Here is a 26,971-nt window from a genome sequence, read left to right on the forward strand (position 1 = left end):
TTTCAATTCCATTTTTTCCAAACTTAAATATATTTTTTCCTCCATAATTTCTAGTTTTTCACTGGAGACTTCAAACTATATATGGTACTAGATATAAAAGAAACAAACAAAAAACAACTGCATTTTTGATGGGTAGTAGTAAGGTAGAATACACAACACTCAGCAGCTAGGAAACCAGAATGAAGAGTCAGATATGGGAAAAGATGATTCTTTTGAAGCAAAAGGGAGAAAATATAAATAAGTTTACTTTATAAATTAGATAACGCTTTCTATATGTGCATGGCACCATGCTGTTTTCTAAATATAGATGATCAGTGGCTGCCAAACTTTTGGATAGACAACCAACAAACATTTTTGATAACTACCCATGTTCTTTCAAGTCTCCTCTTAGCATCTTCAGTAAAAAGTTTGGATTCTTCCATAAAACATCTGTTTTTTGCAGGCTCATAGGTTAAAAACAAAACCAAAACCATCTTGTTTGAAATACCACTTCATGCTTTTAGAGTCCTTCAGTTTTCTAACCATGTAATGTAAATCTTCACCAAGGAACATTTCATAAGGAAGCAAACATGACTACAACAGGCAAATTGGGCATGGCAGCCTGAATGTGACATATGAAATTGCTCTTTTTTTCTGAACTAAACTCAAACTATAATAAGCACTGTGCTAGTTACCTAAAAGACAAAATGAGTCTTGAGGCAGAAAGAAGGTGAGCAGCAATCTCTGTAGACAGTAAGGTATCATTCCTTGCCTAGACTAGAAAGCTTCTACTGAAAGACTGGTCTGCCCAAGTAGATACCTACTACTGATGTGCACAGAAGGGTCCGCACCAGAGCTGCAGATGGACAATATGCAAGAACTGACCTGCTGAGACTGGGGTGTGAAACTGTCTTACAATACCAGGTGATGTTCTTCCAGGATCAAAACCTTCCACCTTTTTTTTTTTTTTCTCATAAAAAATACTTGTGCTGTGATGAAATCCTGAGTTTGCAGGCAACTTGGAAACTTAGAAGCTGTTAATATAAATGAAGCATTACACAAATTAACGAATAATTTGGGTGTCACACCAAGAGAAAATATCTGTAGTAGAGCGACTTACACAGATAAATGAGGTGAGACAGTCCAAAAGCTGACACTTGAGTGGGCTCCCCACCTCTAAATTTATAGCATGATGGGGGAGCACACTGGCTTGCTTGCCTGTGTCAGTAGCAGGGGAAGTAGGTGAACCACATTACAGTGTAAAGGGTAGTGAAACCAATTACGTACGTGGGCTGAATTTCTTGAGCTAAATGAATCTACAGACAAAAGAAAAGGAACTGAGAAAGGAAATCAGTTTCTAAGGAACCTGCTGCGATTATAGTTTCATAATTACAATTATTTGCAACCTTTTTTATAAAGGAAACCTATGCCTCATTTTACAGGCAGCACAGGCCAAATTCTAAGCTTTACCATAAAACAGCTCAGTGAGAATCACTTATAGCAATACAATATGATTGGAAGAAAAAGCATTATTCAGTTATATCTGAATTCAAAAACTCAGATATTATTGACAGGGCTGAAACACAGAAAAGAGATAGAACAACTGCAAGACCACCAAAGAGCAACAGGGAAGAAGCAAACAAGCATAATTTTAAAACTGCACTTTATCCCTTGTAGAACGTGATACGGATAGACTTCTACCACACAGAAATAAACAGACACACAATTACATACATTTTTCCTCAAGGAAATAGGCAACGCACGTTCACTTCACCTATGGCTGAGCCTGTCAGGACCATTTGGGCCCCTACAAGGGTATCTCCGCTACAGATTATTTTGCACCAATGTCAGGTTGGTATTTTGGCATGTGCATGTCCATCAGCCACTTCAGCACCAAGTGATCAGATCAGCCAAGACCTGCTGTAGCAGAAGCCAGCCCCGAGCAGCTGGAGGAGAGGGAGGCAGTCCCAGCAGCAGGCCAGGAAGCACAGGCCACCATGTGCAGCAATGCCGTCGGCTGCCTCCCTTGCATTGTCGAAACTGCCCAAGAGCAGGGAACATACTCACAAGCATAACCCGAATATTCACCACACAGAAATTAACAACGATCTCGTTCCTACTGCAGGATCTCTCTACAAATTGAAAGAGGTCTGCCCTCTTCCTGACTTTAACTAGTCTGACGTCTGAGAACTGGGCCTGCACCGGCCCAGTGTGTTTTCTCTAAGAGTGGCCATTAGTACGTACTGCAGGACAAAGGGCAGAGCTAAGCACGCACTGTAACTTCAGAGACATGACTGTTTCTCAGATGTGGATCTTCTGTTACTGACTGTACTTCTACCACTCATTGTAGTTACAGACTGACTCACAAAAAAACAGAAATTCAGCTGAGAAGAAGATTTTACTGTTCTAGGTGCAATAGTTCACAAAGCCTTGGAAATGTATACAGAAGTAATGAGTACCAGAAATTATTCTATTCTGATGGATTACTGTATTTCCTGTCCTGATGACCTTCCTGGAGCTGCTTCAACTTCACTTACTCCTTGCCCAAGGTCCCAGACCGCACAGTCTGGGCCCCTCCAGCTGCTGCCCTCTAACCACGCTTCCCTTGATCCTGCTGCAGGCAAAGCCCGCTGCCTCTCCAGGTCCCGATGTGTCTGACCAGCAGCTTTCTTTGGGACCAGAGTGCCCTGGAATTTCATCATACTTAGGTTACGATCTTTGACCCCAGACACTTACCTAATGTAAGAACTATGTAAATGAAAGTTATTTCATTTAACAAAATATAAACTAATTATTTGAGGTGACACTTCAAGAGTCAAGAACCAAACACTGGATTCAAGAATATTACATCCAGTACCTAAAATAAAAAAGAAACCGAGCTTGCTAGGATATTTCTTAAGGAACAGCAGTAAGCTTGAGACAAAAAAGCAACGCCGAATGTAAAACAAAGGCAACATAAGGATAGCTAAAATGGATTGGGGAAACTAAGCAAGTAGATGGGAAAGTATAAGGAGGCATAGAATACAGAATAAGGTGACGTTAGACTGGAATATTCTGAGGGCAACTGAGGTCAATCAACAACGGCATCACACATGACAATTTGGCAGTCTTTCTGGAAGATGTTCCAAATGATTGTCATCACTGTTTCAATCATCAATTAATTTTTTCTTCTTTGGTTTGGCACATCACTGAAGACTGTAAGAATAAGCCAAATCACTAACAGTCATTTTCGGTGGGCCGATACAGTATATCCGAAGGACAGTCAAATATTAATAATATACTTATTTGAACAAACAGAGAAAACATTTTTATAAAACGCAGTCCCCAATATCACAGCTGTATCACAAAAAAATGGCTAACATGCATACAGTCTATTAAAATGCACATAATTTGACTCAAAATGAAAACATATCTAACAAGTAATTCCATTCATCTGGCCCTTTTTCACCCAGCCTTAAGATATACAAATGCATGCCTTTTCACCAGAACACAGCAGCTGGGAATGAAAAGGAAAGCATTCAAATGATCATTTTCACATCATATTCCATCGTCTTTTCACCAGCTTCTCCCCAGTCTTTCTTTGAGTCCCATTCTGTTACAAGAGAGCTGCTTTTTAGATCAATTCATATTTCCATAATCCACACTGCTGTTTCTCCCTCTCCTCCCCAGGGTGGACTAACCCCTGCATCCAGAACTATAGCTTACAACTGTCATTAAGACCTATAACAATAACAAGATAACAAAAGAGCTGGTAGAGGTGCAGCTAGCCAGTACCATATGCTGATCAACATTTTTAACTTAAAAGCACTATAAAACAAAACTGCTGCAATCCTGAAAACAAGTATAATTGAAGTTGCCACCTGTTCTCTGAATTTCAAGGAAGTTCAAGTTTTCAGTACTGGGCTTTTACGCTTTTAAAAATAAAAGTGTCAAAGTAAAGATTTATTCTATCTGTTGGGATGAATAAAAAAGTCACCGAGAACGCATCTTGGAACATTTACCTCTTGAGAGACGTTGGAGTCTCAGCAATCCTGGGTATTCCCAGCATGTCTAGATGAGTATTTATTCCGTCGAATATTTACCAAAACAGGATAGATCATCTCTGTTCGAACAGTGCAGTTTAGCAACTCGCTTGTTTTTATAACCACACCTTAAAACGTTTTTCTGCTGGTAGTCTATCGACTGCGATTTGCATATATGGAAAGCATTGCTACCATACAGACACAGTATTTTTCAATAAGAACAAGGCACATTTCAAACATAAAAAGCCCTGAAAATTCAGGAAATCACAGAAAACTATCTTAACCTGACAGAGCTTGCTTGCAATGCACAGAGTTGCCATCATCTCAGCTCAGTTAATCATTTTCCTGAAAGTTACACAGGGATTCAAGTTCCTAAATATCCTTAAATAAACAATAGCATGTAACATTTAGACCAAAATACTTTTGAAAAGAAGCAATTGATTATATTGATTAGTATTTGGATACAGTGGCATGAGAAAGAAGGAATCAAACTTACTAATACACAAACAACAAAATCCTAAAACCCTTTTTAGGATTTACTAATAAAAAATAATAAATTGAATTTTAAAAAAAGCAAGCAGCAAGTACCTATCTAATTAACATAAACATTTGAAACATGTATTTAATGACTCATCAGAATAACAGAACAAAGCCATCAAATGCAGAAAGATGGTGAGCTGCATCCCCTAACAGCATGCCTGCAGCCTTGAAAAGAATGTAAACAGCCTCGTACCTTCTGGGTTCATGCTGTTCTCTTAGGAGAGCACAGAGGAACACAAAATCATTACAACTGGCTTCCAAATATTATTTTGACCCAGACAAGTGACTTTAGCAGGCTTCTTGATTTTTTTTTTTTTAATAAAACCTATGCTATTCTTTAAATCTTTAAAACAAGTATATAATCTTGTTCATATTGACCTTATTTATATAATTGCTGCCGTCACCTGTGCAATTAAGTACTTAGTCCTCCAAGAAATTTAGCACTTGGGCTTCCATCAGCCATTCATTTAAACTAGGCTTAGCTTTCAGAAGTTAATGCATACATTCAAAGTAAAGTGTGAGATCAGTGCTCTGCTGAGGGAAGGCTAACATTCTATTACTACACAAGATTTAGTCTTAAACAACTGGTATCTACAGACACGCACGTATATACATTTATATATAAATATAATTTGTGTATGAAACTGATAGATTTGCGTGTATATAAACTTAAATAACTGGCTTCAGTAGTTGGTTTACCACAGATTAAAGACTGAGGTTTATTGCTCACAATTCAGCAGTGACTTTTTAACTTTGTAGCACATCATGTACTACACTGAAAATAAAACCCAGAAAATATGATATAAAATATGAGATAACAACACGAGAAATGTTAGTGTAACTTCATGGAAAAGAAGAGATGCCTCACGTGGGACGCCATATTCCTTATGGGTTACTCATCTGCAGGGTATGAGAAAAGCCTGACAAAAAGGCAGGTTTAGTCTGCATACCTAAGAAAGCAGAGAGTGGGAGAAGATAGGATAAAATCTGCAATGCAATCAACAGTCTAATGCAGACACTCAATTCTTTTTTAATCCGTAATTTTAGCCCACCAGCCCTTGTCATATCTCCTTTTACTAAAGTGGGTTCTGGTTTCCTGCCATATTAGCTATTAGCATCATCTTTCTAGGTGTGATGTTTTTCACTAGCAGAGAAGCAGCAGACCAAGGAAAGAAATTGTGTGACTATAAAGACAGAAGAATAAAAATCTATTCAGTGAATCAGTTTTTCAGTACATCATATACTGATTTTAGGACTTACTGCAGGTGGAAATCAATTTTGGCCAGTAACTAGCCAGATTAAAAAGCTACTGAATTCTTACACAGCTATAATAATATTCAGAATAGCCATAATTACTACTGCTGTTAAGAAACGTCAGACTTCAAATGCTTCAAAGGTTAAGGCAACACAAAGGTTAAGATGAAGCCTAGTGTAGAGGGCAGAAAAACCCTGATACACAGACTTCCCTCAATCCTCGTCTCATCTTTCACAAGTATAAACATTAAAAAAAAAAAAAAGCTTGAAAAATCTCACATATGGTAATAGTGAACTGATTTTGTAATTACAGTGCACTGCATACACATTCAAACTGCCCTTGTAAAGGATCAGTCCCTGCTGATGGCTACAGCCACAGCTGCACACACGTTACCTACCAGAAACGTGCACTGCCCCTGGCTGAGCCACTAGCGCCTTCTGGCACCGTCAGCACCCTCCTGCTGTCCTTTCCTCGTGCCAGAACTAGCTCCTTTCCCAGGAACACTTCAGCTTGGTGAAGTTACTGGGATCCTGAACATTCTTATTTGAAGAAGAGCTACAAACAGAGGACTGCAGGTGTCTAGACACATCTGCCATCAACAGGGCTTCTGCCATCGCCTCCATTGCCATTGCCAAGAGAACACAGCCAGCATTTACAGATGTCGGGTGAGATTAAGAAGTTACGCTGTTTTAAAAACACATTCTGTTTTTAAATAGTTATGAAGTATCTCATTTTGGAAGCAAAGGTTTTGTTTGTTTGTTTTAATTTGCTTTGCTTCTCTAAAGCACTTAAAATACTTGATTTCTAAGAACTACTAGATTTTTTCTTCCATAAATTACAGGGTTATAATTTTCGCTATATAGGGTTTCTTTTGAAAATCAGCTTGCAAGGCTGAAACTAAACTCCAATCTAACCAGTCTGAATAAACAAAAGAGGAATTTCAAGATGAATACACACATCTTATCATAAAAATTTCATTGAGCCCAAGGGGAGTTCTGAATACACTACACGACAGAGCCTGTAGGCATACATATTCAAAATATATTTTAAATATAAAATATTCCATTAAATAGCTATAACCAACTCCTCATCCCAACGTGTGCTTGTGAGGATAACTGTTCAAAGTGAAGACTTGTATATGCTTAAATCCAGAACCCTCAAATTCTTCCTGCAGCAATTGATCAGAATTGCTTCAACATTGCCAAACTTGTGCTCACAGCCTTAATGCCAGTAAAACAGTAACTTGTGACTCTACGGTTCTTTCAGCTTTTAGAGTACAACAATTTATCAAGATGTGCTATACACTGGCTGCAAGAATAAGACAGGTATAGGAATAAGCAAGCATTGGAAACTTCAGGCATACTGAGCGGAAGAACGTGAGAAAGAGGAGGAATATATCAAGATAGCATAGACAAGTTTTCTTTGCATTGTGAAAGCAACAAAAAGGTGACATGATAAACTGCAGAAAAATTCAGGAAGAGAGGAAAATATTTTGCCCGCTGTTATCACATCACTGTGAAAACAGACAGCCCTTGGATTTTAGGAAAGATGATTCCTTGGGATACATCCAAAAACTAACTCACACATTTTACATTTAAAATAGAAATGACTGGAAAATAGGACAGAGGAAAATAGGAGAAAGAACATTTAAAATAATAATAATAATAGTTTCCCCAACAGACTTTCATTGAAATTAACGTTGGTAGTTTTTGCGAGAGCTCACTGGAAAAAAAAAAAGTTGATCTGGTAGATATACAGATCTCCAATCCAAACCTACAGAGTTCAACATGCGTACACATACACATGTGCACAGAAGGCTTCTGCAGCCTGCGCTCAACCATTTGGCTCAAAAGTTTGCCTTAGAAGCTGCTATATATTCTGGTCAAATCCAGTGAGCCCAACAGGAAAATTTCCTTTGCAAGGAAGAGGATTAAAACATACTGTTTTCCAGGAACAGAAGCAATTTACCTGAAATACTAGATTCCCTGTACCACCGAGATAAGTGCAGGTTTTTCAGAGCCTGAAGGCAGATCACTGCCTGAGGACTCTTGTTGTTTTTTCTTTTTTTTTTTTTTAAATAGGTATGTCTATTGCATCTTTATATGATTCCCTTCCAGTCTTCAGTGGGCTTCACCTTCTAATCATATTTCTACACCAGCTGTTCTTTGAATAACCTTCGACTCACTGAATAAGCTCCCATTTTTCTTCATACATAATTTCTTTCTTTTTTCATTTTTTTAAGATCAAGTCTTATGAAGTCTTACGAAAAAGAACAAAACAAACCAGAAAAGAAGAATTTAAATCATAATGAAGATGATCATCTTGCAGCTTAGAAAATTATCAAAACTTGCTGGATGTTGAGCTAAAAAAGTGAACACGCTTTCCTCATTCCATTTATCACCACCTTACAAGCTGCACGTTTGACTGATGTTATTCCCTAACCAGACATTCTACCTTCTATGTTTGTATATTTATTCCTTTCATCATGAATCACCTTACCGCTGTCTTTATAGAATCTTGTATTATTGATTTTTAAAAAAAAAATCAGGATCTAGTGTACAAAACTATTTCTAGATCATCTACTGTGGGGATATTACCAATGTAGAATATGTTGGACTCGTTATCGGTCTAAAAAGAAGAGCAAAGACAGAGACATTTATTCTGCTAAGTGTTTTTATGTGTTTTCTTTATGGAAATAAAAATCTTTCAATTGAAGAAACTCATCTACAAATTGCTGAAACAATAATACCTAAGTTTCATTATTTTTATTATTAATAATTTAATAAAAGCAGTTTAAGAAAAAAACACTACAAAAATAACAACAGCTCTGCCATTATTATAAGCAGTGAAATAATTTGTCAGCCTTGTATGTGTAAACTTTCCTTTGAGGATTAATTATAGATTAAAAACTAGGGTTTTCACGATATCAAATTCAGTAAGTTTGAGCATTATCTCTTATGAGTGTCTGACGCTTTTTTTTTTGCCCCAAGCAAATACCTAGAGTATCTGTAGAATAATATTAAAGAAACATACTAAATTGCGCATTGTAAAGGACTAACGGAACAGAACGTAAAGGTTCTGACATTAAAAGGACATACAAAACCTTGCAAAGCTCTTCATCTTTTTTGTTTTGTTTTTTTTGACACAATTTATAACAACATTTGGCTTCCTGAGATGAATAGCAAAGTTTTGTTTACAAATTTTCCATGTTTTCAATTCTGAAACAAATAAAACCCCAATACTTTCAAGAGAAACAATTTATAAAATAAACGATTTAAAAAACAGGGTGATACAGTGAATCAGTATTATATATATTGCTCAGAATCTACTATTGCAAATTCCTGTCACAAATGCATTCTAATCGCCGAGCCACCAGTTGGGTGAAGACTTCCTTACTGCTATCATTAGCATCTGCCTTTCTATAGCTGAATAGGAGCGCTTTTTTTTTTTTTTTTTAAATCATTATTCTAACATAAAAAAAAAGTTCAATCTCATGTTTCCAACCTGGTCTCCAAAGTCCTCCGGGAACTTCCACAGTACCACTGGATCTGTAAATAATTGACAGACAGCATTAATCAGAGGCAAAGGAACAGAGTATTACAGTCAGAGTACATTAATATTAAAGAGAGGGTCAGCTTAGCTTCAAGCTTTGAGGCAAGTACAAAAATGTATCTGAAAAACTAAGGAAGATACTGGATTATTAAAAAGACATTTCATATTTATGAAACCATGTTTATTGTTTTATGTACGATAGGTTATAATGTACTGAACTGTTTTCATATTTAACTCTTCTTTTTGACCTAAGTACTTAATTTTTTAAGCATGTACTCGATTTTCACATTTTAATTTAATTAAGAAATAATAAAATATAAAACCTCTTTTCATTCGAGGAAAAAAAAATCACAGTATGAACTGATACAAAGGGGAAAACAAAAAAAAAAATCTCTGTGAGGTACAGAAAAGGGTCATTGTGATTTTTAAAAGAGTACCAATATAACCAATACTCTCAAGGAAAAGATTGAAGAGATACGTTGGAATGTTTTTCTGTTCAGAGCCATTTAAATTCAGCATTTTCATTATATCTTAAAGCTTTCATTAGCCTTTATATTTTGTATATTCCTTGTTATTATTATCAAATATCAATCAATATCAAACAGATTATCAAACCAATCTCTTGTTGTTATTTAGGCTATGCATTAATCTACAAATAATATTATTTTGAATGTACCTAATACAATGATCTGAACCACATTGTTTCAACAAAAACTGAATTATACTCTTTATCCTCCCAAAGCTTTTAATATCATACAACACAATATCTTCCCTGGGTTATCTTGTTTAATCTGCATCACAAATATTCGCAAATTCACATGATTTCGATTAGTAGAATCGTTTGCTCACATGCTAAGAGTGAAATTACCTGTCTTCCTAAAAGTGAAACCCAAGTCATGTCAAAACCTGGACAAGAACATGAGTTCCCCAGTTCCCACGCATGTCCTAGCCCAAGTCAGGCAAGCACTCCAGGCACTCACTACACTGTGGACGGCAGCTCCAAGTGCCCAGGGGCAGGAAAACTGAGAAAGTCGCTCGTAAGAGCCAGGGGAAGCTGCCTGATGAGAACTGCAACCTTTTGGCTACCTTGGGAGTTGCTGGGATTCCTGTCTTCGGAAGAGACAAGGTCTGTGAAACATTCGGATTTCCATTTCTCACATCTAAAGCTAGCACTGCCTGATAAATCAGAAACTTCCTTCTTATTGCTATGCTGTACATCAGAACTGGAGACTTCTCCACTTTTGGCAAAGTACAGAGGTTTTTACCCTTCTTCATCTTCCCACAATTTGCAGCAGCAACCATATGAAGCTTTAAAGGAGGAAAAACATCCTCGATGGTATTTTCATTCCCAGTTGCTGATTTCAAATTCTCCTATCCTACATGCAGCCACTGTGCCTACGTTTGCCACTGCACAGCTCACAAGAAGTTGAAGACTGAAGCAAGCACCCCTCCTTCACCCTGGTCCAGGTGTTAAACAAATGGTCGAAAATGTTTTTTGAACATGCTGCAAAACTTAATTTGTCAATTAACTCAACCTAATTAGACTGAATTTTGATTAAAACTAATTATTTTTGGGAAAAAAAAAAAGGTATTCTGTAATAAATGATCAAATAACCATATTTTTTTTTCCTAAGAACATTTGGGGAGGCTTCCACAGCAGTTGTTTATGAAAATTCATATATTTTGCACAAAGAATCTTCCTCCATCTACCATGGGGAACGAGAACTTTTGGAAGCAGATAGGAAATGAGAAAAGTGAGAAGAGCACTCAGTCTAAAAGTATACTAAAGGACCTACTAAGTACAGTTATCACTTAAAGCAGAAAAGCTTTTTCCCTTACTTTTTGTGTACATAAGTCACAGACATGTCTGTGTAGTGACCAGACCGAAGGTCTCAGTGCCTGTACTGTTAATGATCTCATTTTTATGCTGATTTAGCATCATGAAAAAGAAAGTTATTACAGGTAAACAGTAATCCCCAATAAACTCAAGGAACAGCAAACGCCTTAACAGATAAATTCTGCATGGAAAGTAATTCAGAAAATACTTCCTAAGAAGCACTGTATGTTGTACAGAATCAAAAATAACATCTTTAAAGTGCTTGCAAATCCAAGGCCATACATCCACAAACAGTTCAAGCCTGGATTTCTCTACAAATGAGCCATCCCACCGCACTCCCCCCACCAGCTCCTTGCAAACCACACCAGGGAACTCACCAAGTTCACACCAGCCATTTGGGCTTTTTCAGGTCTGCATCAACTAGACCAGTTCCCCAAAAACCTTGGTTTGGGGCCAGAAGGAGGAAGGAAAAGTGGGGGACAAGTCATTACAGGGGGAAGAGAGCAGGCCAGCTTCACCGGGAAGCAGCACTGCCTCACACCTTTGCTAGAGCCTTGGGAACCCAAGCTGGTTATCAGCTACGGCGAGTCCCATTCCTTACTGCTCGCTCCTTCTGCCCCGTTCTTGCTCTACCACCTACAGGTGGTTCTACTGAAGAACTCAGAGCTATTTTCTGTCAATAGGCGAGCCGATCATCTCGCAGTAAGCACGACTGACAATGCATCGCCAGTCGCTCTCATTTTCTTAGACATGAAACAGATCGGCTTGGCAGATGTTAACTGCATTTACATAATAAACAGTTAGTTATTGAATAGTTTAGCAACATATTACAAAATCAGAGGGGGTTGTGTGGGTTTTTTGATGTTTCAATTTGTAAAATAGTTATTGCATAAACTTCTAAATCTAGAAGAAATTTTCCAATTACTTTCTTTCACTGTTCTTCGTGGAAGTGTAACATCAGTCTTCAGAAAAGGAAGTCAATTGCAAAAGCGAAACCTCTAAGGTTAATTTTAAAATATCACAGTAAGGAACAAAGCACAATCTCAGAATTAAGCAAAACTTGGATCTAAGTACCTTTTATTTTTTCTGTCAGAAAATGGATAATGCCTTCACATTGGAACGAATAGACCAGCATCTCACAGGAGCACCCTCTACCTACTGGCAACGAGATACACGCCTCCAGTTACTTCTCTCAGTGCCCCAACTTGCTAGCAGACACAAAACCTGCAGCTAGAACCTACTGTCCTCCTCCTTTTACTATCTACACTTCATATGACGTACTGCTCTCTGGTACTGCTTTGGTCCCACCTAAAATAATAAAAACAAGAACCTTAAAGGAAATTCCAGTTCACTGAACTGCAGGTATAACGTGTTTTCATTCTCTTTGTTTTTCTTTGGCTTTAAGGCAAGAAGGCATAATACATTATGAGGAGGCAATTAAATTCATGTAACCTAAACCAGGGAGAACGATGCTCTGAATACTCCCGCCTCATAGCCCAAAATAGCCAACAATCAAGCAAATATTCCTAACTAAAATCAAGAAGGCATTCACTGCTACACATACAGGAAAAAAACATACTCTAAGACTTTACCAACTGCCCTGAGCTGGGTTTTGCTGTTGTTATTAATGGATTTTTAAAGTGGTTATTTTAGTAGGTACTTGCAACACTTTTATTAAGCAAAAAAATCCGATGCGACTTTTGCCTCGAAAAGAAAGTTACTATATTCTTCCTATTCCTTCACTCTCTGAAACTCTAACACCTCTAAAAAGCCTTAGGATTTTATGATAATTATCCTAGTTAGGGACTGGGCTTTTTTCAAAAGATTATGTTTGTTTCTGCTTTTGGAGCTGGACTCAGACAGCATCTGACATCTTTGTGGCAACTCCACACAAGCGCTGCAGAGGAAGGAACAAAAGGGTACTGATTTAGAAATAAAAAGAGAAAGTATAATCCGATTCTGCAACTTTATGCACTTTATCTTCAGATTTACAAAGACTGAATTCTCTTTTCCCTGAGGATTACTTTCCAGATACCCCATCTGATCTGGCAATGTTTGGTCAATTTTATGCTGATTTTATGGGTGAGAGGACGAGAATTGCTCAGAAATAGTTGTTGTTATAGCCGGCTGAGGGTCTATGAGGTTTCTCCTTGTTTGTCATTCCTAACAGGCTTCCCAGGACAAGTACTTTGCACCATTTCAGAGTAAATGTGCTAGTAAGAGGGGAGTAACATGCTAGTAAAACATGTTCGCGTTGCACATGTAAATATACACGTGTATGTACACACATCACTTATTCCTAGGCCTACTGCATCCACGACAGACATTTCTTCTGAAAATACACACTGTGCACGTGCCAGAAACACCTGCAAGTCCCTCTGTTTGGTGTCACACGGCGCTGGCAAGCACACCTCCCTGGGGGGCTCTCCGAGTACACTGCCAGCGCGCGAACCGGTCACACAGCGCGTGTCAGGGCAGCGCTACCTACGGAATTCCTACGCAGTATTTACTGATGCCGTGCGACTTCCCAAACTATAAGCATCTAACACAACCCTTAAATCTATGTGTGTGCTGAGAGGAGAACGCTAGCCCTCATTCCCTTAACAAGGACGAAGATCACCGCAGCTGCTGCAAGGCTGCAGAAAGTGACATGACAGATTCTAATTTCTAAAAGGGAGCTTTTAATTAAAGGTCATGAGTTTAATTAAAATTTTGCTATAATGACATTTCTAATTTAGTGATGCCAGAGTAATATCGCATATAGTCATTATCTAAGTTTGAAAGGAGAATAGGAAAAAATGCTGGCACAATGCTTTGGCTTCTGAAAAAGCATTTCATTTGAAAACTTATTTCACATATGTGCCTTAAGTCCAGGTTGAATTTAAAAATGTGAGGGGGGTAATCAATTTAGAACAGATAACCTAAAATCATTACAAGATCAGGAAAAAAAGTACTCAAGATACCATGTCTATACCAAGCTTCAAAAAACCTTTGGCCTCATACAACTGGAAGGCAGTAATACAGTGGGTTTCAAGGTAAGCGCTTTAACAATCACCAAATGAGGCTTCAATCAATTAAAGTATGCATGCTGAATAACAACCTCGGAACAACCTTCCTCCACAAGCACCTAAAAGTACAAATAAATAGTTGTAAATTTGGGTTATATCTTTAGAAATAAATCAAAAGTTGATTAATTCCCACCTTAAAAGAAGCTTAACGGAAGGCATTTAGCCGAAAAACAAAAGTAACATGATGAATATTTAATCTATTGCGAGTTCATGAATTACATGAATGGGCACGGAGGAGAAGGGTACTGAAGGAGTAAGAAGAGGCAGTGTTTGGGAATTGGGGCGGAGGGGGAGTACAAGGGATAAGCACTACCTGGGGTCATGCAAGGACAGGTTGGTTAGAGTGGCACAAAGCGAGAAGGGTTTGGGGAAGAGAGGCATGGGCAGGGAATGCCCTGCTCCGGAGGGAAGAGCAGGAGCACAGAGCGGAGGGCAGGAGGAGGGCAGCAGCACTGGGCTCCCCCGGGCCCCTCTGCACCAGCAGGGCCCCGCTGCAGGGCTCTCTGAAGCTCGAGGACTCGTCTGCCTTTAACCAGGGCCCCGCTCTGGGGGCAAGGGAGCATGCTTAGCACTCTCTCACACAGCATTACCGTTCCCAACAGAGCCTGGGAGAAAAAGGGGGAAACCCTTCTGAAAAAGAGCAGGTTTAGCTTTGGAAGCCTCCAGAGAGAACTCTTTTTAAAACTCTCACAAATAACTGTAACTGAGCAATATCTGTTAAAATACATGGTTTTTCTGTCTCCACAAGCACGTTATTCAGGAGGAGGTGGTCCACAGCCCAGTAGCAATACGAAAAGCAGCAGCTGTCAGAGGCTGTAAGCGTGCCAAGAGAGGAGGCAGCGTGAGCGCCCACTAGGCCTGCCCGCCAGGCCTCACCCACGCTGGCTCTCTGCCAACAGAAGTGGACATGTAAAGTTGTGCACTCCCACATTTAAAAACGTAGTGTTAGAAGGGACCTCAACGATCATGTGTTATTTTAATCCTCCCTTCTTTCCAAGGCAGTCTGTTGTGAGACTTCCTTCTGATCATTCAAAACTCTCTGCAAAATCTAACCTGAATCTTCCCGGGTGCAATCTGAGGCCATTATTCCTCATGAAGAACACTATGCCTTTTCTCCTTCCAGAGATCTTTCACACCCTTGACGATTCTCTCCCCCATAGTCTAATTTTTCATTGCTAAGCAATCCCAAATTCCTTTACACTTCCTTCATATGTGTTTTTTTTTTTCTTAGGCTATCACCCTTGCACTTCTCTGAACCACTTCCAAATGGCCTACATCTATCCAGAAGCATTTCACCCAAAGTTTTATCAGCGCTGAACAGAACAGCAGGATTCCTTCACAGCTATGTTGCTTTTCTCCCCTAACCCCCCACTTTTTTTGTTGTTAATTTAAATAAATTTCAGCATTATGTTAATGTTTTTAAAAAGCATGATATTCTTCATTTGTGGCCAGCTGTAATTCATTACATTTCCTTACTGAGAACTGCCACATGTAGTCAGTTGTTCTGCTTCTCCTACTCATTATTTCTGTTGCAGAGCAGTACCTTATATTTGTCCCAACTGAACAGCATTACATCCTAAGCACAGTCCCCCAATTTCTCTGTCATTTTGAATTTTAAATACACTCTCCAACATCCCTGTAATCTCCAGCAAGTTTTAATGTTACAGGAGGAAATACAATACCAGTTGAATCACCGGTCTGTTCCTCTACAACATTTGTGCTGAAGTGCAGAAAGGCTTTTCTGAGTGCTGGCAGGCAGAACAACACAACGCACCTGGGCAGGAGTGAAGGGAGGGAAGAGTGAACTCGCCAAACACTACGGAACTAGTTATAGTACCTAATGCTCAGCCCTGAAAACAAACATATTTTAGATAAAGCCAACTAAAAGTAAAGGTATTTTGGATGTCCAGAAAGGAATTAAGCATAAATTTTCAAAACAAATTGGTATGCTGCACCTCCACTGTCCCTTTCCAAAACGACTGCTTAAGCAATGGGGCAAGTTACAGACGACGTGATGCAGATTCTGTCAGGTCCTTCGTTTTACAGCACTGCTGGATCACAGAACAGATACTTGCAGCTGAGTTGGAAGGATCCTGTATGACTACATAGAAGCCCATGAGAAGATAGACACAGCAAGTAATATAGACCATCCTTGTAAATAACCACGCAAAGGCCAAATGAAGAGTATGAGGACTGACTTGCCTACTTCCTGACCAGCGAAGCCGTCTCTCTCTTATCACTTCTGGGATGATAATAGGAAAAGCAAGCAGTGTTCTACCTGCTTTTCTCCACCAACGCGAAGCCACAGGTCACGTACACATTACTAGACATAGCTTATTACACTGCAATCTATCATGTATATCATATCTATACACATTTTAAAAGAATACTTTTTGTAACATGATTCAGAAGAAAATTGTTTAAGCTCCTGAGGACCACATTTAGGAGTTGATGCCACTCCCAGTGCTGCAGATTCTTGGTAAAAGTCAAAGGCAGACCAGCACGGAAAGGAATGTTGAGGGACCAAAAATCAGAGTACTCAACATAAACAGAAAAAAAGAGGCACATTTAAAAAAAAAAAAAAGTTACATATTAAAAGAAGAGGAAAACATAGCATATCCTAAAAGTAATGTAATTCCTCTCCAAAAATCTGCTCTCACAGAGGTAACTTCCTATAGGATGTCATCCATATTTTTAGGAAAACCACTTCTAACACATTTTAATTTCTGTAACAAAGCTAAGAAAATATAGAAGTAATATATCTCATGACAAATTAAATTAGAAAAGTAGTGCATTCGGAACTACGATAAATAACAACAGGAAAAGCTTACTGAATGGTAATTTTTCCAAGATTTGAGTGGTTAAATATAAACTAAAGAATGCTCTTCAGTATCATTAAGCTTGCAGATTATAAGCATCATCCAAAAATACAACAGAATAAGCTAATTAGCTCACATTCTGTTTGGTAATGAAAGAGAAACTACAAACACATGCTGAGAAACATCATCTCAGGTAATTCTCTTGATAGCAACACAGAATAATTTGAGACAGAAAAACACAGTTAAGGTAAAATGAAACAGATTAATTAAGTAGTTCAATATTCTGCCTGGAGAGGTAGAATCCTCATCCCTGTGGGTTTTACAGAGCAGGATAGATGAAAACTGCCAAGCAGGGTTGGTCATGTCTTGGGACAGAGGAATGGGCTAGATGGCTGCTCAGTACCCCTCCAGCTATATTTTCTCTGATGCTGTAAAGATATTCTTTGGAAAAAAGCCATCGGTGCAGAGGGAAAAGAAGAGATGGGGTCAAGAGACGTGGGGGTGGAGAAAAAACTCAGGGAGGTAAAAGCAGGCAGCAAAGCTAAACTTACTGCAGACAGTTGTTCTTTTTCGTCTGAAAAAGAAGCTCCAGATCGCTGTTCTAACGTGAACACAAGAATGCGATTAATAAAGCTGAAATGGCTTATCATTACCTCAGGGAACTGCTTTATAAACATACATTTAAATTACAAGCAGAATTGATTTTCACAGAATAAGCAGTTCTCAGTAATAAAAAGTTCTCTACATTTATAATACTACTATCGTTCAAAGTCAAAAGTCTGCTATGTGCTGAGAACAAGTTGACAGAAAACTGAAACAGTACTAAGATGCTTTTGTATTGATATGGTATTTTATGAGTTATTCAGAAAAAAAGTAAGAGATGAACATAACGTGCAATGCAAGTCTTTGCTCTTTTTTCATCAGATTTCATCTGTGAATTCACGTTGATGACTTCCTGCAAAAAAGACTTTCGTATATCAGCTTAAAATCCGCTTGCGAACGGTTTTGTACATGAAGTGCCAGAGGTGCAGCAGGAGCGCGAGGTGCTGCTGTCAGGAAGATCTGAGGGCGGCGGTGGTCCTCAGCTCCTGGGTGCTGGGGATCAAAGCGGAGCATGCTCCAGCAGCCGGAGCGGCGGCAAAATGCCACGGAAACGTGGGAAGGGAGCTACAGTATTTTCCAGGCTTCAGTAATCAAAAGAAAGAACAAGGACAAAATATATTGAGGAAACTTCATAAAAAGGTGGAAGTAAGGAACACTTGCTAACTTCTCCGGCACTTAGAACCTGACAGATTAAAGACGATATGCAAATGAGGGTGCCACTAGAAAATACTTGAAAGTGCACTTTTATGCGAATCACGTAGTCCAGGTATTTTTTTGCTCAAAGGAATATTGGGGAAAAAAAAAAAAAAAACTTTCATAGGAATGTTAAGTTTGTTCTTACTTTACCTATACCACAGAAAACTTGCTACAGAAGGCATCCACACCTTTGAGTCTTTTCATAAATTAAAATGTATTTACAAAGTTGTATCAAATGTTAAGGATCAGCCCTTTTCTTTCTTTCTTCACACTTGACCTTTACTTTTTTTACTGATACTTTATCAGCATTCCGAAACTACCTCTGTAGTTCCCCCAGGTGCCACTCCAGTGAGCGGACACGGAGGCAACAAGTGCCCCACCGCAGAGCAGCGCGCTCCGCACCAAGGCCCGGTCTGGTGCTCAGCTACCACTGATGAGGAACTCAGCTCCCTTACAAGAGAGCTTACAGAGCTCCCACTTACCACCTTTTATAGCCATACGTTAATACACCCAGATTTTTCTAGGCTTTTAAGTGTTTACACAGTACTCTCAGTAGCACGTTGTAGCGAGGTGCTGAACTTTGAGTTGCCTTCAAAACCAAGCTACAGCCTGGCCAAATGCAGGAGTCGTGGGTCTCCTTTCACCAGTGGCCTCTTCCTTGCCCTCTGCTGACTGCAAATCCTACATCCCATTCTGAGAAGCTGCTCAGGCAGCACAGGTTACCTAACTCTCACTGGAACCAAAGGAGAAATTTGGAAAGTATGACTGTTGACATTTTTCCTTTTAACTTTTCTAATGCAAATTAAGGTGTGGACTAAATGACAGAAGTGTCAACAAACAAACACTAAGCACTAAGCTCCGTAAGCAAAGGAGCACAGAAAAAGGACATTTTAGCAGCCTGCTGCAGTTACAGTCCCAGCAGTTGTCGCTTGTAAGCCTTTGCAAACACACAACGATGAAACAGAAATGTGGTTTTTGTATCAATGACTTCTCAGTCAGGTTCAGACACATAATTACAAAGACTGGATAAGGCGAAAATCCCTTCCTCCCAGTAGGGAGCTTTTCCTAAGGAAACTGCTTTTAACTGTAGCTAAGCCCAAATTGGGTAGGCTTTCAAGTAAGCTGAAAACTGTACCATGACTTAAAATAGTTTCTCTAGGACTCATGCTTGCAAAGTACCCAAGACTACGGGTAAACCAAATTACTCACAGATTTAACAAACGCCTCAGGATTTAAACTGCAGCTTTTCACAGACACAGAACTTACTAAGTGGCTTCAGGATACCAGTGGTCACGTTTGTGGGAATTCAGCATTTTGTTTCTACTAGACAGGAAAACAAAGAAGCAACCCGCAGCCGTGGCAGCCGCTGTTCAGACGAGAGCTCTCCACTAAGTTCCTCTCAGCGCTGCGCTGACACAACCCCACTCCTCAAGTCGCAGGTCCAGCTCAGGCACTGCTCACAGCACCGCGACACCACAGCAACACCACAGCTTCGAAACACGGGTCATTTCTACCCCTGTGATCTATTTATATTTCACAATCCGTATTTAAGTGTGTGAATGTAATGCGTGTACATCACACAGTAAAGCCATGCAACAGATTCGCCAATCACAAAATCTATCAGAGAATTATTTTCAGGTATTTCCATTTCTAACTTACATTATAACATTTCCTCAAAGTACTCAGAAAAGTAAGGATGTGAAAACAATGTGCAAATATTGAACAAGCTGCTCCATCTAACAGCTGACAAGGCTCGGCCTACTGCACTGCAGAGAGGCCCCACGGGCACTTGACCTGTAGGCCCCTCAGCGTTTTCACAGCGCTTCCGTTTGTAACAGACACTCAGACTAGGAAATAACTACGTGTTTTCCCTTTTATGAGCAGATAGGTGGTCAAAACTTCTAGCCACAACTCGCATTTCCTTCAGAGCTGCAGGTCAATCCCTTTTTGCCAAGAACTTGTTACCCCAGAAGGACAGAGCAGAAAGTCGTTTCAGCTAGCCAGGGACAGAAAGAAAGGGTCCTTCTGGCTGCAATGCTATTAGCCATGCTTCAGGATAAAACCTTAATCAGGGTGAGAGTTCACTGCACAGACAGCACACAGATAAAATTAATATGTCCAGCCTTTGTTTGGCCTTTTTGCAAGATAAGCAGGACTTTATTTTACCTGCTAAGTCTTCAGAATAATCTTGTAAAATGTGGAAAGAAATGTACGCCTTTTGGAGCTACAGTGGTATTTTTTAAACTTTCTCATTTTTCACTCGTAATCATGAGTGAATTGCAGCTCATGACAATGAGTACCTCAGAGCTCACTGAAGAGGTAGCAAAAGACCAAGCAAGTGAGCACCAACTATGCCTTCAGTCAGTACTGATGTTCAAGGAAAGTTTATAAAACTAAGTATTTCTGCTCTTCCATCACCAAGTCTCTTGCTCAAAGACTTTTCAGTGAGAAAGGCTGTGCAGTTATCTAATGAAGTGAAGAATAACTGAAAACAGTAAGACTCAGGGCATTCACGTTTGCAACTAAATCTAAGTTTTGCATCCAGCTCTCTAAGGATGCCTATACCCCCTTGGAAATAGACACCTTATGCAGGGTCTTGCTTGTTTTAAATGAAAGTAAAGGACCTAGAGTTCTTTAAAAATATTGTGGGCTAAATGGCTTTTTCATATATTAGTGCTAGCAAGATAGAGTTTGAGAAAGATCCAGAAGGGTTCCCAGTATGTTATTGCCAAGCCCTGAGTCCACTCGGTAAGTTAGGAAGAAGCAAGCCACCACACAGTCAAGGGGCTGAAGGTGGTCCTTTGCTCGGCTCTTCCACATCAGTGCTGGCTGACCAGAGAGAGAAAAAACATCTTATCGCACGTTGTATTTGCAGTGTGTAACCCATGCAGAGTGCATACAGAAAAATCAAAAACAGTTCTGGAGCATAAAAGAGACTACATATCCATTAGCTTATGGATGCTTGGGTTACTACTTCCTAAATCCCTAGCAGAAATACAGATCAGCTTAGTATCAGCTTGGAGATAAAACTGAGGATATATGCAACCCTGCAAAGCAAGCTTCCTCGTTGGAGGAAATACCGAAAAATATTCAAGCCATTTTTAACAAACATTTTTCAGAAAGTCTCACAATACAGTTTACTCGCCTACAGAATTTAAAATAGAATTAAACAAGCAAAAAATTCCACCAAGAACTCAATGCTTCCATAGTTTTTTTTCAAAGCAGATGTTAGTCTAGTCCTCTTGTTTTTTTCAAGAAAATAGTGTTGCTGGGGAACATCCTCATGACTGGAGAAGGTATAATGAACATCCACTTCTTGCTTAATTGGTGCAGCAATGTTCCTTCCATTTTCTGCTGGTGAGGGCCACATCCTGGTGACAGCCCAACTGTTTCATATTTGAGGGCAGGGCTTCCCTACAAATTATAGCCCTTGACTTAAATACCAACTAATGGAAGCAGTAAAACATGATGATAGATAAAAGTTTTTTCAGGACAGAGAAATACTAGAACACATAACACAATGGAATAATGGAATGTATAACATAATTATGGAATATATAACATCATTATCCAAATATGTATCAAGAGGAACGTTTTCTCCGAGGCTCTAAGCATGATGAGAGGCTGATGCTGGGTTTGGGCGATGCACATGCAGCAGCAAGCAGCCTGGGCTGCCTTCTCTCCTGCTAGGCTACTGCAAGCAAAGCTGAAACTGCAGCTTGCAACATGGCACATCTTCCAGCATCAGAGGCTGGCCAACGTTTTGTCTCCTCTTCCCAGAGGGCCCTGCCTTCACCAAGTGCAAGGAGGAAGGAAGGTAAACTCATGCAATAGCTGCTGGCAGGTGCAGCAACCAAGGGCAGCTCTGCAGAGCCAACCTCAGTGACCCTGTCGCTGCAAGCAAGGATGGATCTAAAGAGAATGGGTTAGATCCTCCATTCATTATTTTATTCTAGATTATTTATATGACATTTCAATTATTTACTACAGATACTACTTTAATCAGAGAGATGGGGTGAATATATGATAAACTGAGAGACAAGGCTGGAGACTGTTTAGTGGTACTCAGCTTATATGCAAAAGAGAATGAACATAATTGCACATTACAAAAACAGTTTCAAATTCTCTACCCTTACCTTGCTTTCATTCTCCCATTACAATTAATATGAAACTCAAACCTTTCACTTTTTGCTTGCTAGCTGCGGTGGGACAGGATGGAAGCAGATATCACTGACAGCTCAGACCTGGCTTGGTGATATCCTGCTCCTCAGGAGGTCTGTGGCACCATAATCCACACTGTGTCTGATGTTGAAAGCTTCAACTACATCAGACAGTTTGTAATTCTCTAAGACAGTAATCTGCTATAAACTAAATTAAAACAATCATAAACATTCTATGATTCTAAGCTACTAAAAGCTCTAAAACCATAAGAACATGTTGTTTAGCCACAGACTACATATAATGTCCTGTGTGTGAACAGCTCATGGATTTAAAATAATTAAAATGTATTTTAATTACATATATATATTTGCTAGTCACTTCTGATTCAGTATTCATTTTTATCTTGATTGTTCATGATATTTTAAACTGGAATAAAGATGAAGGAGCACTGATCAATAAGTACAAATCTTTTTTATTTTTTGCCTTTGCTCTCAGTCTTATACCAAATCCATTTTAATACTGTTGGGGGAAAAAATAAACTCATCAGTCACCTGATGGCGTAATTCAAAACTTAACCAAACAGGGCTAATGGGTGAGAATTGAATTGAAAACACCTTGACAAAGAAAGCAATTTCTTTTCTTCGCACTCCTCAGAAGCTGTGGGTGATCGCTGTAATCGAACCATCAACAGCGAGGGGCCATCTGTCCCAAGGGCCCTCCATGCAGGCAAGAATCAACAACAAAAAATTTTAGAGGCTGGACCACATGCATTCAGCCCCGATCTGTCTATGATAGGCAGCATGCAGCTGAAAATCAATGTTTTGACGTTTTCCACATACCAATCTTTAAAAGTCAACACTGAACTTTTGAGAAGAACAAAACATGAAAAACAGGTTAAGAGGTTGCTTACAGAAAGATCAGTGTTACTCCAGCAGCTAATAGTCCTCTAATCAGCTGAGATTCTCACTCTATCATGAAGCACTCATGGCTTAGTATCCAGTAGCCATGTACAGGGAGGAAAAAAAATTCCCTAGCATTTAAGTTACAAGTCCCTTCTAGCAGCTGTGTAGCTACTGAAGATATTCTAGTCATTTGCTCATCCACTTACAAAGAATTACCCAACTTTGTTATTTTTCCCATAGAAAACAAAGAAAATATTAAGAAATGGTCTCCACAGAAGTTTCCTGGGCAGTGGCTACATACAGCGCAGGCGAGGGGCAAGGGGCTCAGGCTCCCGCATGAGCGGTGGCACTGTGGCTATGGCATTTGGTGGCCCAGGGAACGGGGACCCTCTGGATCCCCTCCAAGATCCTCCTCAAGACAGGAGCACCGACTCCACAGCCCTCCTAGAGACCTTCCCAAATTGGGGATTTTTCCCTCACTAAGCCTTTCAAAGGTGAACGACACATGCAGTGGAAGGTTACTGCTATTTACTTCTTTGGTGTTTTCCTACAGGGAAATAGACTGATCTTTCAGTAACTCTGAAATAGCTGCACCTCTCTGTGCCTTTCCCTCAAACTGCTTCAAAGCTCCAAAGAGTCGTAAGGTAGTTAAAGAGGACAGGAAGAAAAAAACCAAACCACTCATTTGATATTCTTTTTTGTTCAGCTTCGTTAACAGTATTTGTCGCTCCCTGGTTTAGCAGGACTAGAAGGCGGACGCAGGCTGCCGGACAGATGGCACGCTGTGCAGTGAGTAAGGCAGCACACCGGGAGGCGGAAGATGTGCCCTCTGGTTCTCAGTCCTGCCAGGTACCTGCTGCATGACCTCCACTAAGTCCTTTCCCCATTGATCCCTTTGTTTGAAATATAAAAACATATACATTACCATTCAGAATGCAAAGTACATGTATCGAAGCAAAGAAAATTATTAGGATGCTTAATGCTCTGTATGGTCCTAATACTATTCTCAGATCCAGGATTTCATGGTTCCATCCAGGAATTCTAACAGGGAAATACAAACGCAGATTACATAGGGTACACATCAAAGCTGATGCCCACAACTCACTGGATACACCATGAAGGCAGAGAGATGATTTGCTTAGGTTTCCAAATATCACGAGATCTTGGAAAAAGCAATTATTTTTGATTCAGAAGAACATTTAGAGGCATAAAAAAGGATATTTCCATCCAGAGATAGTTATTTTAAAGCAGGGGGCATTATTTATATAGACAAGTAAAAGCAAGTCAGAAACAAACAAGTCAACGGGTTTTCTCGCAGGTGTTTAAGTTACGCAGGTCAGAACTCCCTGCTAGGTGCCAGATGGGGCCAGGAAAACAGGGAATGTGAACTACATCCCAGCACACGTAAAGGGGCTGTAACCAGAATGGTTTGTGTCTCGCTGTCCTGGAGGCAGGAGATCTGAGTTCCAGTCTACACAGGTTACTAATCCCAAAGCACACTTGATAATTAGGAAACATCAGGACATTTCTTGGAATCATGTACTTCAGTGACAAAACAGAAGAGGGACATTGCCTTACTCATTTTTGAAGTAGTAAATTTTCACAATTTCACTTGATGTTCAGCTACAAAATTACTATGATGCATTTGCAGTGCAAAAAATACTTTATCCTATGAATAGCTCAATGTCTAATGCCTGCTTCATCCAGCAGAATCATGCAGAAAATACTGGAAATTATTTTAGCAGTGTGATAACAGTGGACAATGTATTTCATCTAGAATACAAAAAGCTACAGTTCAAAGTAACACACAGCACTGGTATGTCCTACGTGGGCTCAGAACTTAGCAGGCACTTTGTAAGTTGGGCTTTTCCAGAAGGCAGCATCACAAGTCCTCTCCTATTTCAGCAGCTTGCCTCCAAACCGGCTGCTCTACAAGTACCAGGACACAGAGCAGAAGGAACTCCGTCGGTGAAGGCATCCCACAAGGCAGGCAGCTGCACGGCAGGTCCTCGCCGACCCGAAACGCAGGCAGGGCACGAGGGCAAGAGGCGGCCCAGAAGGCCGCGAGGAAGCAGGCCCGTGAGCAAGCAAGAGCTGCGGGCCCACTGGGGGCGGGTGGGTAAGGACTGCAGGAAGGAAGGCCGTACTACAGAACGACAGACTGCCCATCGGTCTGAACCTGCCTCTTAAATAATGAGGAACTTAATTCTATTTTCCAAAAGAACATTTCAGCACAAAAAAAAAAAGAGGAAGGGGAAAACATACATACTGCATATATATGCACCAGATATCTACCAGTCAAAATTCCAGCAAGGTGGAAAAAATTATTATTATTGACATGAAAGAAAAAGGAATGACTTCTCAATAAATCAATAACAGCATGAATTAAGGTTATGTCTCATACAAAAACATCAATTCACCAAATAAATCTGATGCTAATATTTCAGAACACAGCTATAAACCTGCATAACAGCAACAACCATCAACACAGAATGCACGAGAAGCTGAAATACATTACCCTGCATAGAGTGCTACACCAGTCATCTTTCACAAGGTACAGAGGAGGCTTAGATTGCTTTTAAAAATTCCAGAAGTAATTACAGGGAAAAAAAAAATCTGTATCCCTTGTTTTCCAGATTCAAATACAAAATAGTGGAAGGCCACCTCCTCTAAAACACATGGGCTCCTGCTGCTTTTCACTAAAGGGAAAAAGGCAGTCATTTTGGTTGAAAACACTTGATTCCATCCAATATGAAAAGCCTAGAAGGTCACAACAATTCATACTGAAAAAGTTACAAAACTAACCCATTAATAGCAAGCCAAATAGCGGTGTATAATGGGTTCTTCATTTCACTTCCTAGCCATAGGAATCACCTGCAAAGGTGCATCCAGCAACAGCTGCAATCCCAAGTCTTTCATTTAAAACTGATTTATTAAACAGCTCTGCAAGTTTGAAAAGCCCACCACTAAAGCACTGTAGTTTGACATTGGTGAACCCAAAAGGTTTCTGAAGAATTTAAAGAGAATTGCATCTCTTCTCCCTCATTTGAAGATGCGTCAGGTCATGGAAGTACATTTAGTAATATCTTTCTGAGACATTTATCCCTAATATTATTAAAAAGAAGAGAGATGGATGTCTATGAAACTGAGAAACAAAGTATTGAGCTTCACTGAGGATCTGAGGAAGCATGAAGTCTGAAGCCGTGCTATGTCCAGACCCAAACAAAACCAAGCATGTACCAAAATGCATCTCACTGAGCGCTGAGAAGGCTCGTCACTGGCTGAGGAATGCCGGTGTTTCCTGATCACTTCTTTTAATGCAAGGGGCCTAAAGCTGTCCAGGTCATAAGCAAATGTTTGAAGATGTGACATGTGAAGAGGGTCAACAACAAAGCCTAGCTTTAATCCCCTGGTGTGAAGGAGGAATTTACCTCATATATAAAACACATCTCTGGCCAGTGAAGTATAAAACTTCCAGAAGTGCAGAAGCTAGGCATTATGCCTTCCTTGCTTTTTGGCATGCTGGGAGTGACAGGG

General features: G+C 39.7%; 1 protein-coding gene across 4 annotated transcripts in view; it reads right to left on the minus strand.

Annotated features, from left to right (window-relative positions):
- Positions 1 to 26,971, minus strand: part of DENND1B (DENN domain containing 1B) — a 161,367-nt gene that overhangs the window by 110,390 nt on the left and 24,006 nt on the right. For all 4 annotated transcript variants that reach the window (XR_013954273.1, XM_080602139.1, XM_080602138.1 and 1 more), the window contains exon 3: positions 9,301 to 9,344. Coding sequence is in view for 3 of the 4 variants with exons in the window: in XM_080602139.1 (XP_080458265.1) it covers positions 9,301 to 9,344 (44 nt within the window). In the remaining variant the exon portion in view is untranslated. The remainder of the gene's footprint in view (positions 1 to 9,300; positions 9,345 to 26,971) is intronic.

Source organism: Anser brachyrhynchus (assembly GCF_964034855.1).
Source record: "Anser brachyrhynchus genome assembly, chromosome: 8".
In the NCBI taxonomy this organism is placed as follows: Eukaryota; Metazoa; Chordata; class Aves; order Anseriformes; family Anatidae; genus Anser; species Anser brachyrhynchus.